Here is a 14,908-nt window from a genome sequence, read left to right as displayed (position 1 = left end):
AAATGAATTGCAAAACGAATCAGCGATCAAGTAATATTCATTGAATAGTATTTCTACGCAGAAAGAAAAATTTAAATAAACAGTAAGTATATGAAACAAAATAACGCCAAACAATATTATGAGTACTAATGTCTCGATGAATCGTTGTCGATGAAATAATACTCGATGAAAAGTTTGTCGACAAAACAAGGGTACACCGAACTTTTACATCAAAAGATTGATAAATGATAATGATAACCTACTTCTAACACAAATATATACTTATTTAATTAGAACACGAATGAACAATTGAACATATCAACTGTCGTCCTCCCCCTTTTTAGGGTTCCGTACCCAAAGGGTAAAAACGGGACCCTATTACTAAGACTCCGCTGTCCGTCCGTCTGTCACCAGGCTGTATCTCACGAACCGTGATAGCTAGACAGTTGAAATTTTCACAGATGATGTATTTCTGTTGCCGCTATAACAACAAATACTAAAAACAGAATAAAATTAAGATTTAAATGGGGCTCCCATACAACAAACATGATTATTGACCGAAGTTAAGCAACGTCGGGCGGGGTCAGTACTACGATGGGTGACCGTTTTATTGCTTGTTTTTTTTTTGCTTGTTTTGCTCTATTTTTTGTTGATGGTGCGGAACCCTCCGTGCGCGAGTCCGACTCGCACTTGGCTGGTTTTTTTGACAGCATATTTGATACTGACATGTCTACAGATGTGCAAGTTGCGGAAAGTTTCCATAAAATTCTATAAGTTCTCGGAAATTTCATGAAACTTTCACTAGGAAATATGGGAAATTTAAATTTAAAATTGGAAAGTTTCAATTCTCATACAAAAATGCAAGAAATTTTCCGAATTTTTCCTACGTTAAATTTCCGAAACATTTCGCAATTTTGGAAAGTTTCCTTAGGCACATCAGTCATATCGGAACATATGTCGAAAACAATTGAGCGTGTTTTGATTGTACAGTCACCTGCAATAATATATTACTCTTCGAAGGCCGCAAAAATATGTGACACGCTCCTATGGCTCTACTAATAAGATAGTGTCAGATATTTTTGCGGCCTTCTTTGTGTAACATATTATTGCAGGTGACTGTACCAAGCAGAATCGAGTCTACTATTGAAAAATGAGGACTACGTTTGTGTGAAAAGGCGATTTCCGAGAAGACGTTACCATGACAACGACAACGAATGGCAATAACGAAACTGTTTATCTCCTCGACTTCTTGTTTTAGGAATGTTCAAATTAACTTACATAATCATTACCACCAATCCAATTAAATAAACGAAGTAAACAAGCAAATGTTTCACCAAATTTATACTAGATGGCGTTGTTGATAAAGTCTATATTGTCGTAGCGAGGAAGTGTAATTCGATACAAATAAAATGCGATGCGTCACCGATCAAGGCCGTATTGATTTGATTACATCATTAAAATAATGGTTTATTATGAATTGTTTATGCCTAAAAGCATATAGACTCATAGAGATTATAAACAGCAATATTTATTCAGAGCAAAGATTCAATAATTGTGTAAGATGAGTAGTCTAAGATAAATTAATTATTTATACCTATAAGCGATGATACTCATAGAGATTATTATTTACCAATTATATGCAAATCAAAGAACTCATTCAGCCTATAATATGCAGACATAGAAGTTTTGTTGGCAAAACAATTATGTATTAAGAAAAAAATAATCTCATAAGGCGTCGTCCATATAATGCGCAGCACGAATTTAAAGATTTTCTAACTTTTTTGCCATATTTGGCAAGCCCCATCCCCTTGTCACTTGTGTGACGTCACATATTTGGCTCTTTCATTTTCAACGACATTTGAAACGAAACGTCATTTGAATTGGTTTTACTATCTTAAGCATTTATTTATAATAGCAACACAAACCCCTAAAATACCTGCCCACAACAAGCAGTAGGTATCTACTAATTTTAAATAGGTATACGAGTTAAAATAGCCCCGAGCTTCCAAATACCGTTGTATCATTGGATTTATCGAATAAATGATCTGTCATGAAAATACTAATAGCACGTTAATTTATTTAAAATTCTCATGTATTGGAAATATTGACATATCTGTCTGTCCGACGCACGTCCACGTCACAAATAACCGCAATATGTGGTTTTTCTTCGGCAGTGAATAATTGTTTTACCGCAATCACAATCGCAACCAGTATCTAGGGTATGTTTTCCTTTTAACCTTTTATAATTAGGAAATCTTTTATAATAGGGTATATGACTGCATTTAAAATAATTTATTTTACATCATCTATAGATTTTCACTATACAATCAATCTGCTTTGCCTTTTGGTTCATCATCATCATCATCATCTTAGCCTTTATCCCATATCCTAGGGTTTGGGGTCGGCTCTCCGTATCATTTTGCGCCATTCTTCTCTATTTTGCGTCATGTCAGGGCTTGCGCCTATCGTCCTCAAATCTTTCGACACTGTGCTCATCCATGTCGTAGGGGGGCGGCCTCTGCAAAATTCAACTATTGAAAAATGGAACAACGTCACTATTCGAATGGTCCTAATTTTGTATAGTGACACTATGTTTCTGAAGGAACGAAACAACAAAAAAATTTCGAAACTCTATTAGACTGTATAGTTCTGCAAAGCCGTGTCATGTCTTCGTCAAGTAATCACCGCACATCATTAGCCATCATGGTATGCGCGCGCAGTACCGGTCTGCGCTCCTGCGCGTGAGTTGTTTTATTGCAATACTTTATAGCAACTAGTTTTAAAGACGCGCAGTGGAAAAAAGTGGACGAACAAAAAGTGTACAGACTACTTTTAGTAATATAAAGAGATGTTCATAAACAGTGGAAAGACATTTTTAAGTCAAGTGATTAAATTTAAATGACTTTTTGAAACTAAAATGTAAGTGAGTTCAAACGAAAAGTTTTACAGGTGGACTTAAAAGTTGTATACAGACTTTTGATGTTACTGTGTGACTATAAATGATTAAAACGTTTAGAAAAGTTATAATGGCTAGTTGTGAACTATGTGATTGAAGAATTAACTATGTATTTTGTTATTTTAATTGTCCTAGTTTCCGTTTCTGCGAGAGAGTTTTCACAAATGTTTAATTATGAGCCACGTCAAGAAAGATTTGAACGGCCATTTATCAATCCACCTGCACCACCTAATCATAGGAATAGACAAGAAAGTGTCAACTATAACAGACAAAATGGACACGTGAATTTAAACCAACACGAACAATTTAATAGTGACGGCAATGTCAGGAGATGGGACGCAAATCCAAATGAAGATCGTTTTCATGAGAATCTAAATAGCCAAAGGCAATTTCATCAAGTAAATAATAGAGAAAGATTTTCTAGTGAGATAAATGAGAGAAATAGGAACGAAAATCCAAATCAAGGTATACCTTATGGGCAATTTGAACCAAATAGAAGAGAATTTAGTTCTAATGATAGAAATGACAGAGGCTTCCAGGAGAGGAACCCAGGTCACTCTCATGTGAATTTAAACGACCGTGAACCATTTAATGCGCAAAATAATAGAGGTTTAAGTGATAATGGCTATAGTACGGTAAATTACAATAGTCAAGGGCGCTTTAGTGATAACACAGGAAGCGTGGACATAAACATGGCTTTTGATAGACGGGGTAATCAAAATAGACGTGAACAAAGCAATTTGAACATACCACGTCAAAGTTTTAACATCAACAATGAATACTCTAACAGAGATGTCACTAATAATAGAAGTAGGAATAGTAATAGAGATGAAAAATACAATCAAAACATTTTGAATGCCCGTAGGCAACAAGATGAAATGACAATGGATGATTATAACAGAGAAACACAGAATAACCACAGAAGTTCAGACAACCGAAGCAACAACGGTATAGTTCCGTTTATAAATAATCTAAGCAACAATACAAATCAAAACAGAAATCAGAATCCTAATAATAATCACAGAAATTCAGGATTAAAACAAATAGATCAAAGACCGAAAACAGTGATAGAAAACGAAGTAACAGAAAACCCTTTGGGTAGTGGGGACAAAGAAAACAGTACTATGGGTAAAGACGAGTGGGTGTGGGGTATAGAGGAAACTACTACGATGTCCCCAGTGACTTTGGACGACAGGGCAGCATTCAGTGGAGACCACTGTCCGACTGGGTACGCGAGGTTTAAGGGAATGTGTGTACCTGAAGATTAGATAGAGGACTATGTTTGTTTTGGTCACTTGATTTATGATATATGACGTTATCCGCGTGACAAAATAACTATCACTGTTGTTATCAAGTTGTCACAACGACAAATGTGACCATTTGAGTGATGTAAATATGGGACATTAGATGAGACATGGGCCAGATTCAAATGTTAACTTTTCTGTTCCCAATTTAAGAACATTAGTTAAATAAAAAGAAGGCCAAGATCCTCTTTGGGTCGCTGAACCGTAATAGTTAGTTAGTTAAACAAAAACAAATATCTGCGATATTATTCGTTTGTTTTTTCTTGCACCAACTTTTAGTGTTTCTGTCTGGTCTATGGTTGACAGGTAGAGAATTCCCTTTGGGATTAAGCCTGCCGTTCGAAAATAACTGTAGGTACATCTTAGTGCAATAAAGTTTAAATAAATAAATAAATATTGGTCCAGCCCAAAACTACGTCGGAACTGGGAACCGGTATATACTCATTAAATATTATAAATATTAAATAAGTAAGTATATTAATTTGTCGAATGCTTATTGGAATTACATATTGTTAATGTTTTATGCATTTTTTTTTCCTTACTCGTACCTCGTCTTTAATAACCTTGACACGCTCTTAATCTCTTAACAATAAAGTCGCGTCAAGATCATTTTGAACACCTCGCCCGCTTAGCAACTTCTGCTGCTGACTGTATTTCCTTAAGATAAATGAAAACGGGCTCCTTCCTATAACATTTTCTGTAGAATTAGGCCCGTTCAGGCGTCAAATGAAACATTACAATGTTAACATCCAAAGAGGAAAATGAGACTACGTTTCTATGAAGAAGTGGTCGTCCACTTTCCTCTCAAGTATTAATATTCATCCAAGTCCACACATATCACGATAATGACTTTGCGTGACAAAATTAAAATTCAAGTAACGCGACGTCAGAGAATAAAGTTAGGGGTGTCCCGCAGGGGTCTTTATTAGGTGTCTAAGTCTTCAATAAAAAATTTGTTTTTCGAAATTAATATGTTAAGTAAATAGTATTTCGACATACAGTGAGTATTTTTTGACCAAGCAACGCGAAGGTCTCCGTTTCACCTTTTATCAAATTGCATATGCACTGTTCAAGTGCTATTAATGCAAATTAACTCATTAGAATGAAAATAACAAGTACATAATTAATTAAGTGTTATTTAATATTAATCATAGACTTAACATTATTAGTTTATTGTCTATTGTTCTTATTGAGTATAATTGATATCGATTAAAAATATAAATATTCAAGGTATTATTCATTATCCAGTTTGTAATAATTTATTTTGCATACTCGATACTATTACAGCGGTACCTGTAATAGTATCTAGTATGCAAAATGATGATGATGATAACTAAACAAATAGGTACTAGGTACTTACCTATCCCTATTAACGGCACTTGCACCATCCCACTAACCCGGGGTTAACCCGTTAACCCGTTAACCCGTTAACCCAGTGTCAAATTATAGTGGTAACCGTCGTAGCTACAGATTCAATTGATAGATAGATACATAGCAAGTTAAATAAAAGCTTGTAATAAGTTTTTGGCAAAAATTTCATTTTTGGTACAAGCTTTTATCGCTGACTGTATACTTTTCTTACGACAGACAACTAATACTCATCGAGACAATTCTAAAAACCCCTAACACAATTGGGTTGCGTTGTTTCATCACAGAGTTCCTATGGCCACCTCCTGTCTCCATCATCAGATCAGCTCTATGTCATAATAATATTGCATTGTCATCCGATTTATAATTGCATGCAAAATTTCAGCTCAATCGGAAACCGGGAAGTGGATCAAATTTAACTTGCAAGATTTGATTAACGGGACAGGTGAAACTAAATAAAAGCTTGTAAAAACAACTTTGGCCTCTTGTTGCACATAGGTACTAATTTGGGACACGATAATAATATGTATTTTTCCTTATTATTTCCTTAACAAAACTAGTTCGTTGCACAAATAGCTACATGACTAATTTTCATTTATGGTATCAACCGATCGGATTTGTTTTAAATTAGGATCAAATGTCTATATGGAACCCATTGCATTAAAGTAACACAAAAATCAGAAATTGTAGTCATAGGCCGTCGAGTCGCACTTCACTCACGAAACGCCCTAAACAAAACGATAAGTGAACGTGACGTAAAGGTCTCTGAGAGCCCATCTTGTAGCATGGACAAAACAAGAAAATTGCGTTTTTGTCGGTGAAATATTGCGTTTATAAATGTCTAGGTATAGTTGCTATACAATTTTTTTTTTGATAAAATGTAAGAAATCGAATTTTCGGCATTGAATGTGTTAGGTACCTAAATATGCCCCAATGACGTCCGTAGACTATGAACGAACAAAAAATGGGTAAGTATACCAATATATTTTATATAATAATACTTTAGTTAGAATTGATATTTGAGGTTACATGTATTTCATAATAAAATTGTAAGGGTAAAAACGGGGCCCTATTACTAAGACTCCGCTGTCCGTCCGTCTGTCACCACGCTGTATCTCACGAACCGTGATAGCTAGACAGTTGAAATTTTCACAGATGATGTATTTCTGTTGCCGCTATAACAACAAATACTAAAAACAGAATAAAATAAAGATTTAAGTGGGGCTCCCATACAACAAACGTGATTTTTGACCGAAGTTAAGCAACATCGGGCGGGGTCAGTACTTGGATGGGTGACCGTTTTTTGCTTGTTTTTTTTTTTGCTTGTTTTGCTCTATTTTTTGTTGATGGTGCGGAACCCTCCGTGCGCGAGTCCGACTCGCACTTGGCCGGTTTTTTTTTGCTTGTACTTAAGTAAATTCCATGTTGACGCGTAAAAGTGCTCTTGTGGCCCATTTGCTGAATAAAAAAGTTGATGGTCGATGATAGATGATTGAATAATCGTAATCATCATCATTAATGCTAAGGAGACGAAGTTGCGGGCAGAACCTAGTATATAGTGTAATAGTGTAGTGTTCCTGATGGTGAATAAGGTTCCTAGAGATCCAAATTCTTAAAGGCTGGCAACGTACTTACATTCCCTCTGTTGCGGGTGTCCATGGGCTACGATAATCGCTTACCATCAAGCGCTTCATCTTCTCGTTGGCCTCTTATATCATAAAACAATAAATAAGTATAATAGAATGCCTTTAGGCATTTTGTCCGCTATTTGTACCTATTTTTTTTTTGTATTTGTGAAATAAAATTTAAATAAATAAATAAATTTAAAAAATACATGTAACAAAATCTGCAGTATACAGCGTTCTTAAGCTTATACTGCAACTTAAAACGTAACTAAGTTTCAGTCTCTGTCTGATTTTAAAACATAGTTGTGAAGGCTACGGTTTGAGAGTATAAGCGGAGCGACAAGCGGAGCTTTACGTGCGTTCAAACGCGCCATGTTTTATTGTGTCAGGTATCTACAAGGTACAATATACAAGAGAAAAAGGCACTATCCGATCAAATTATAATTATATTGAATTTATTCAAGATATAACGTCAAACGGGATGAATAGGGATGGCTGGGATGAATAGGAAAAAAACTTTAAATGTGATTTACTTACGTCACGTATGCGTTTGCGTGAAATTACATTTTGTATGGGATTTTGAGCTTCCAAAACGTCCCGCTTGGCACGCTGTTCAAAATCCTATAAAAAAAATAGACTTAACGCAAACGCGAACGCTCGTCACGTTATCGAATGAAATTTACACTAGGGGTTCTGCCCGTCTAGCCAAGCTGACAATCGCTATCGCTTCGACAACGAAACGCTTTGTGTCTCTCTATCACTCTTCCATATTGGTGCGACAGTGACAGTTGCGTTTCGATCGCTACGGAACGTTAGGAACTGGTACGTTGGCTACGCGGCCTGGCCCCGTAGACAACATGCCAATCGCTAACGCTCCGTGGCGAACGAAACGCAACTGTGACACTAATATGGAAGAGTGATAGAGAGACACAAAGCGATTCGATGGCGAAGCGATAGCGATTGTCACCTTGACTAGGCCGCCATATTCTTCCGCGTCTGCTTGCACTGTGGCCGGTCCCGTATCTGTCTGGAATTATAACATAGTTGCCAGTAGTAATAAACCAAAGTTCCGAGAACGTTGTCGGATTCCATTTACGAGCATTCTCTGGAAAATAATACAGTTTGAGAAGACCCGACGTTTTATTATTACACAAAACTTTGTTCAGTAACTTTGTTAGAGAAGCGTTTAGAAAATAGTTTGGAAAATAATAGAATTTAAACCATCGCGAGTCATATTAATATGAGGATAATTTTATAGTAGTAGAACTATTATTTGACAAAGGTTGTCTGGAAGAGATTGCTCTTTAGCGATAAGACCGCCTGTTGTCTGCCTCTACATTTACTCAATTGTTCTTTTCTTTTGTATCTTTTTACTGAGGTGTGCCCATAAAGAGTATTCTATCTATCTATCTATCTATTTGATGTTGTTTTGACAACAAACCATAGAATCTGAGCGTGAGTCTCGCGACCTAAACGCGTAAGCGCCATGAATTTTAAGCGAAATTCTGCTTAGGGCGAGTCACAATCGAAGGGTCTACCGCAAACGAAGAGAGTCGAAATTTTGGTTATCTAACCTCTCTATCACTCTTGCATATTCGAGCGATAAAGAGGCAGATAGCTGAGTTTTTAGCCGATTTCGCATTTCCCGGTAGGCCCTTTGTAAATAAACCGCCTTGATGTTTAAATGTCATATTTGATTGGCTGTGAAAACTTGTCAAAAAACAGTTTAAGGTACTTACTTACAGTATGTATAAGTTACTCTATGGTATACTAAAGTCACTAGTGCTGCTCACTGGCGGCAAAACGTTGCAGTAATATTCCCTATTGGTAATGAAAATGAGCCCGTTCCTTTTACCGCGCATGCCAAATTTTTAATGTTACTTTTAATATATTTTAAAACCTATCAGACATTTTTGTGGCAATAAATGGTTTCTTATTCTTATTAATACGGAAGAGATGGTACAATGGTCATCTCCCAGAGGTCATTCGGTACAATTCAACCATGACAACAAGCTTAGAGCGTCGCGTCACGTTTTTACACAGACTAATGGAAATATACCAACATTTAACTCACAATACATGAGCCTTATTGCCAACGTATAGGGTCCATCGATGGTCAATTACGAGTAATTTAGGTTTACGGTGTAGTCTTGACAAAAAACCGCTGCTGGAAGAACGTCAACAGAAGCATGACTGTTTTGTTTTACAAAGTTGGACGGTTTGTGTTTTGTTGCTTTTAGATAAAAACTTAATGATATTATGGTGTACAAATATATTACTTTTTAGCGAAAACTCGTTTTCCGCACTTAAAAGTGTCAAAACAAGTTTACCATATCGCCACAGTGAAAGCCAGTTAAACAAAGACTATATATTTTAAGCTTATGGATAAACTAAACATCTGTACGTATTGTTTCATGGCCCGACATGCTCTTGGCCGGTTTTAGCAACAAAAACAGATTTCTATTCATACGTCAAGTTAGCGAGATAAATCCTCAAAGTTTACCTACCAGGGCGTTGAATCTTTGATTCACGAAACGCACTAGGGATTTTAGATTCTATTTGAACAATGTTCGACACAAAGGTTTCATCGGCCTAGCTAAGTCCATGGGGAATAACGATTTTGTGGGCTTAGTTTATCAATTGGAATACCTAAAATTGGTACAGTTCAATTAAGTTTCTGACCAAAACAGGATTAGATTGCGTTGCGTTGTTTTCTCACAAAATTCCTATGGCCACCTCCTGTGTCATCATCACCTCGACGGTACCATAATAGTTATTGCATTGTCACACAACTTACTTGAAGTTTCATCTCAATCAAACTCTGAATGAAAATGAGAAGAGGGTCTTATATAGCTTGCAAGATTTGACCCAAACAAATAAACAATGTAATCCTCGGGTAAGTCAAAGAAAAGCCTATAAAAACAACTCTCTTTTTTACAAAATTATACGGTGCCTAAATATTTGTATTAGCAAATTTGCCTCTAAATATTACTAACTGGAATTTTTTTCTTTATGCATAATTAAAATAAATTTTATATTCTATTGGCTATACGCGACACTTGCATGACACTCGTCTGGCTGTTACCAATCACATTTGTAACTTGACAGTTGACAACTTGACACATGTCAAATTGGGATCCTGTATCATTAAGTAGGTAAACACATGGATGGGCGTAATTTGTGGTCTTTGAATACTTACATCATAGAGAAATGTTATGTGATGAAGACTATGCATACACCTACCTATTGTGGTTAACTTTATATGATACTAGCGACCCGCCCCGGCTTCGCACGGGTTAGCAAATTATACACCTAAACCTTCCTCACGAATCACTATTGATAGATGAAAACCGCATGAAAATCCGTTGTGTACTTTTTGAGTTTATCGCGAACATACAAACACACAAATACTTTGTTTTATAAGGTGTAGTGATGAAATGGAATATAGGTATTTATTTTATGTCTAGGCCTATGTGTTTATTACTACCTAACATGCACTTAAACTATTAAAACTATGTTAGTCAGTTACATGACTATATTCTACTGAGGTAATATTATAAATGCAATCGTAACTCTGTCTGGCCGTCAGTCACCTCTTCACGCTTAAACTGCTGAACCGATTCAGATGAAATTTGGTATAGAGATAGTTTAAGGCTCAAGGAAAGACATAGCATCCTTCCACGAAGAAGATATTTTAATACTTATGTGTAGTTTAGTTCCGAGTTACGAAACAGGACTTCCTGACACCCCATTAAGAACAGTCAGTGACGAAATCCCTTTAGTTAAGTTGTCACTTAGACTAATTGGGGAAACTAACTTTGCGAGTTTCGGAGACAGAGAATAGATAATTTTCTTTACAGAATAGAGTAGTAGTTCTCCAACGGAGACCTCGTAGCATACAAGGACTTGACTCCCCTAGCAAAACTATAGTGTATATAACAATAAGTTTTTGGTACAAGCTTTTATCGCTGACTGTACTTTTCTTTCCACAGGCAACTAATACTCATCGAGACAATTCTTAAAACCCCAACATACAATTAGGTTGCATTGTTTTATCACCAAGTTCCTATGGCCACCTCCTGTCTCCATCGCTCAGCTCGATAGTACCATAATATTGCATTGTCACCCGACTTACATATTTATGCAAATTTTCAGCTTCATTGGAAGTCGGGAAGTGGGTCAAATTTAACATGCAACATTTGACCCGTACAAACAAAACTACATACAACATTGCAAGTTAAATAAAAGCCTGTAAAAAAAGCGGCCAAGTGCGAGTCGGACTCGCCCATGAAGGGTTCCGTATTCAGGGGATTTATGACGTATTAAAAAAAAACTACTTACTAGATCTCGTTCAAACCAATTTTCGGTGGAAGTTTGCATATTTTTTTAGTTTTATCATTCTCTTATTTTAGAAGTTACAGGGGGGGGGGGACACGCATTTTACCACTTTAGAAGTGTCTCTCGCGCAAACAATTCAGTTTAGAAAAAAATGATATTAGAAACCTCAATATCATTTTTGAAGACCTATCCATAGATACCCCACACTTATGGGTTTGATGAAAAAAAAATTTTTGAATTTCAGTTCACAGTATGGGGAACCCCCAAAATTTATTGTTTTTTTTTCTATTTTTGTGTGAAAATCTTAATGCGGTTCACAGAATACATCTACTTACCAAGTTTTAACAGTATAGTTCTTATAGTTTCGGAAAAAAGTGGCTGTGACATACGGACGGACAGACAGACGGACAGACGGACAGACAGACAGACAGACATGACGAATCTATAAGGGTTCCGTTTTTTGCCATTTGGCTACGGAACCCTAAAAATGGGTATCCGGTTAAGGGCACATTCGGTATCGTGTTCTGATTAGGAAAATGTAGTATAGATTTTTTTTTAGAAGGCGCAAATTTAAATACAATATCTGGGTGACCGAGCTTCGCTCGGAAAACATATAATAACTCGGAAATGCGCGTTTTCCCAGAGGTAAGACCTAGCTAGATCGATTTTTCGCCCCCGTAAACCCCTATATACCAAATTTCATCGAAATCGTTAGAGCCGTTTCCGAGATCCCCGAAATATATATATATACAAGGTGTCCCAAGAAGTAGTGATATACTAAAGCTGGGAGGTAGAGGACCTAGAGGGCTATCTGAATCACCCCCATGTATGTTCCGCGATTTTTCGTATTTTCGGAGTTATGATTTTTTTTAATTGTTCACCTATCGCCGAGTGCTATGAGATTTTTGTGACGTGAATTATTGCGGTAGATGCTTGATTTTTTTTGTGTGCTAAGCTGATAGATAGGCCAATTCAGTATGGTAACATTTACTATCGTTAGATCTTTGAATGGAATTAAAAAAAAATTAATGCCAAGAAAGATAAAATTACCCAGTATGTTTTATTTTTTTAAGCGCCCTGGAAGTTGTGAATTTTATATGTTTTTGAGCAAAGCTCGGTCTCCCAGATATTGTAAGTAATATGTAATAACGTAGCTACCTAAGTATAGGTATATTATAGTGAAAATGCTGATTATAGGATCTTTTCACGTTTTTATTATTTATCTAGTTAAAGGTAAAATAGTACAATTAAAACTAAAACATTACAAATATCTTGGCAAAAGTCATAGGGAACAGAACAGAAATAAACATGTAGGCCTTAACTGAAATCTTATTTTAATCTTCCCTTTTTTACAGGTGATACATCAAATAAACTGACACTTTTCATATACGTGTTTACTTTCCTTAAATACACACATAAAGTAACAAAGAGATAAAGACAAAATATACATTTGTATACTAAGTAATTTGTCAGAAGGCATATTCAAAAACTCATATAATTATGTATGTAACTCTAACACTGGTATAGGAAACTATTGATATTAATAATACAAGTCTGAAATTAGTCATAAGATTGGTTTGTTGACATGTCTACTGTCAAATTATCCTGTTTCGAGGCAGGGAAACGCACGTAGACATCGACAACAGTAGTACGATCATCATCTCTGTGTTTACCATCTTTTAATTTATTCTCTTGCTCCAGGTTGGATGTGTCATCCAAAACTGGCTTCATCTTATGATTTTTAACATGAGTTGGATCATAAATATTGCTTTTCCGTTCTTCTTTTACATCAGTAGTTTTCACATGTTTTTTGCTATCAATCTGTAATTCTTCTCTTATTTTGGCTATTTCATCTGTAATTTCTTTTGATGTCTTAATGGCTTCTTTTGTAGCTGTAATTGTCTCTTCTATAGCATCCTTTGTAGTATTTAGTGACTCTTCCAAACTCTCTTTACTCACTTGTAAAGTTTCGTTATACTGCGTTGTTTTCTCTTGACTACTGAGATTTTTAATTCTTGAATCGACTTTTGCGTCTATATTAGAAGTTTTCATGTCTCCGATGCGTACATTTAAATTTATTCCTTTAGGTGATGACGTGACCACACATATTAAAAAACAAGTCAGTAGAAGACGCTCCATTTTCGAGCCAGCTGCCAAAGCGATGGTACTAAATATAGTGCGGGAATCGTCCTGTATGCCTTTTATTATAAAGCCTGTTCAGTACAACGACCAAGGCCGATTTATAAATAAACTAACTAGTTTAAGAGTTAGTGTATGTATTCACCATCATCTCGTTTGTGCCATCTTGGCTAGGTATGTATATATGCACGACTACTTCATTCATTGGGTCCTCATCATCATCATATTCATAGAATATTTTTTCGGCTTGGTCTTGTTGGGGTATAAAAGGCCATATGCCGTATGGCATTGGAGGATAAATTGGATTCGGTTTTAAAAGAGGCTCATCAGGCCGGCCATCATTCGGTTTTAAGAGAGCCTCAACAGGCCGGCCATCATTTGTGAATTGATACTTAGTTGGCTTATAATTAATATTAGGTTTAGGTGGATAAAGATGAATAGTGCTTCGTTGTTCAGCTTCTTTATCCTCTGTCACAGCAACTTTAATTGGTGTTTCTCCCTCACTTTTAGCTTGTTGATTTGTCTTTTTTGTGTCAATTCCCTTCGTTGCTTCAATCGATTTATCTATCTTGTCTTCATTATAATCCTTGGCGAGTTTTAATTCTTGTTTAGCTGTCGATATTTCTTTAGCATCATGGGCTGCATTATCTTCTTTAGTTTTATCGGCATCTCTTCCATTTCGTACTGGCGTTGCAACTACGCAAATAAAGAGACAAGTTAGTATTATTAGCTTCATTTTTAGCTTGGCTAGCCCAGGCTAGGCTGTTAAAGTGTGGAAGGCGTGTCCAGTATGTCCTTTATAAACCTCGCAGCCTACCTATTTAAGAGCGGTTAAAAATAAAACTGCAGGAGCTTGAATCTTAATAGGCGATGCACAGACCATAGTTTCAATTTAAAACCTGTTTTTTGCCGGAGCGTTCACATAATTACGATGAGTAAACATTAATGCAAATAAAACTGGTCCTCTTGCCTACTGGAATTAATGAAATGGCATTTTATTGTTATTTAATTAAAAAGAAACTTGTACAGCTTTTATATAAGGCAACGCACATGTGAAGAACTATGGACTTTTTTACAAGCTCTTATTTATTTTGCCATTTTTGTATGTGACCATTATCATCGAGGCGTTTTCATTGTGTTTTGACACGGCTTATAAGAGCCTGGGGTTCGCTTTGATAACTAATCCCAAGAATTGGCGT

General features: G+C 36.1%; 2 protein-coding genes and 2 long non-coding RNA genes across 4 annotated transcripts in view; 3 read left to right on the top strand and 1 right to left on the bottom strand.

The window, feature by feature from the left end:
• Positions 1–14,908, top strand: part of LOC134657987 (uncharacterized) — a 220,218-nt gene that overhangs the window by 141,576 nt on the left and 63,734 nt on the right. The window lies entirely within an intron of this gene.
• The window catches only part of LOC134657967 (uncharacterized), a 228,990-nt gene that overhangs the window by 181,400 nt on the left and 32,682 nt on the right, over positions 1–14,908 (bottom strand). The window lies entirely within an intron of this gene.
• On the top strand, positions 2,993–4,251 carry LOC134657912 (probable cyclin-dependent serine/threonine-protein kinase DDB_G0292550). Its single transcript, XM_063513492.1, has one exon. The coding sequence runs from the start codon at positions 3,043–3,045 to the stop codon at positions 4,201–4,203; it is 1,161 nt and encodes a 386-aa protein (XP_063369562.1). The 5' UTR covers positions 2,993–3,042; the 3' UTR covers positions 4,204–4,251.
• The window catches only part of LOC134657986 (uncharacterized), a 40,521-nt gene continuing 36,798 nt past the window's right edge, over positions 11,186–14,908 (top strand). Inside the window, exon 1 of the long non-coding RNA XR_010097666.1 lies at positions 11,186–11,273. This is a non-coding gene — a long non-coding RNA (uncharacterized LOC134657986). The remainder of the gene's footprint in view (positions 11,274–14,908) is intronic.

Source organism: Cydia amplana, chromosome 21 (assembly GCF_948474715.1).
Source record: "Cydia amplana chromosome 21, ilCydAmpl1.1, whole genome shotgun sequence".
NCBI classification, from domain to species: domain Eukaryota; kingdom Metazoa; phylum Arthropoda; class Insecta; order Lepidoptera; family Tortricidae; genus Cydia; species Cydia amplana.
This window is presented reverse-complemented; position numbering and strand designations above follow the sequence as displayed.

Coding starts and splice junctions, on each gene's coding strand:
- LOC134657912 (XM_063513492.1), top strand. CDS start 3,043: ATGTATTTTGTTATTTTAATTGTCCTAGTTTCCGTTTCTGCGAGAGAG.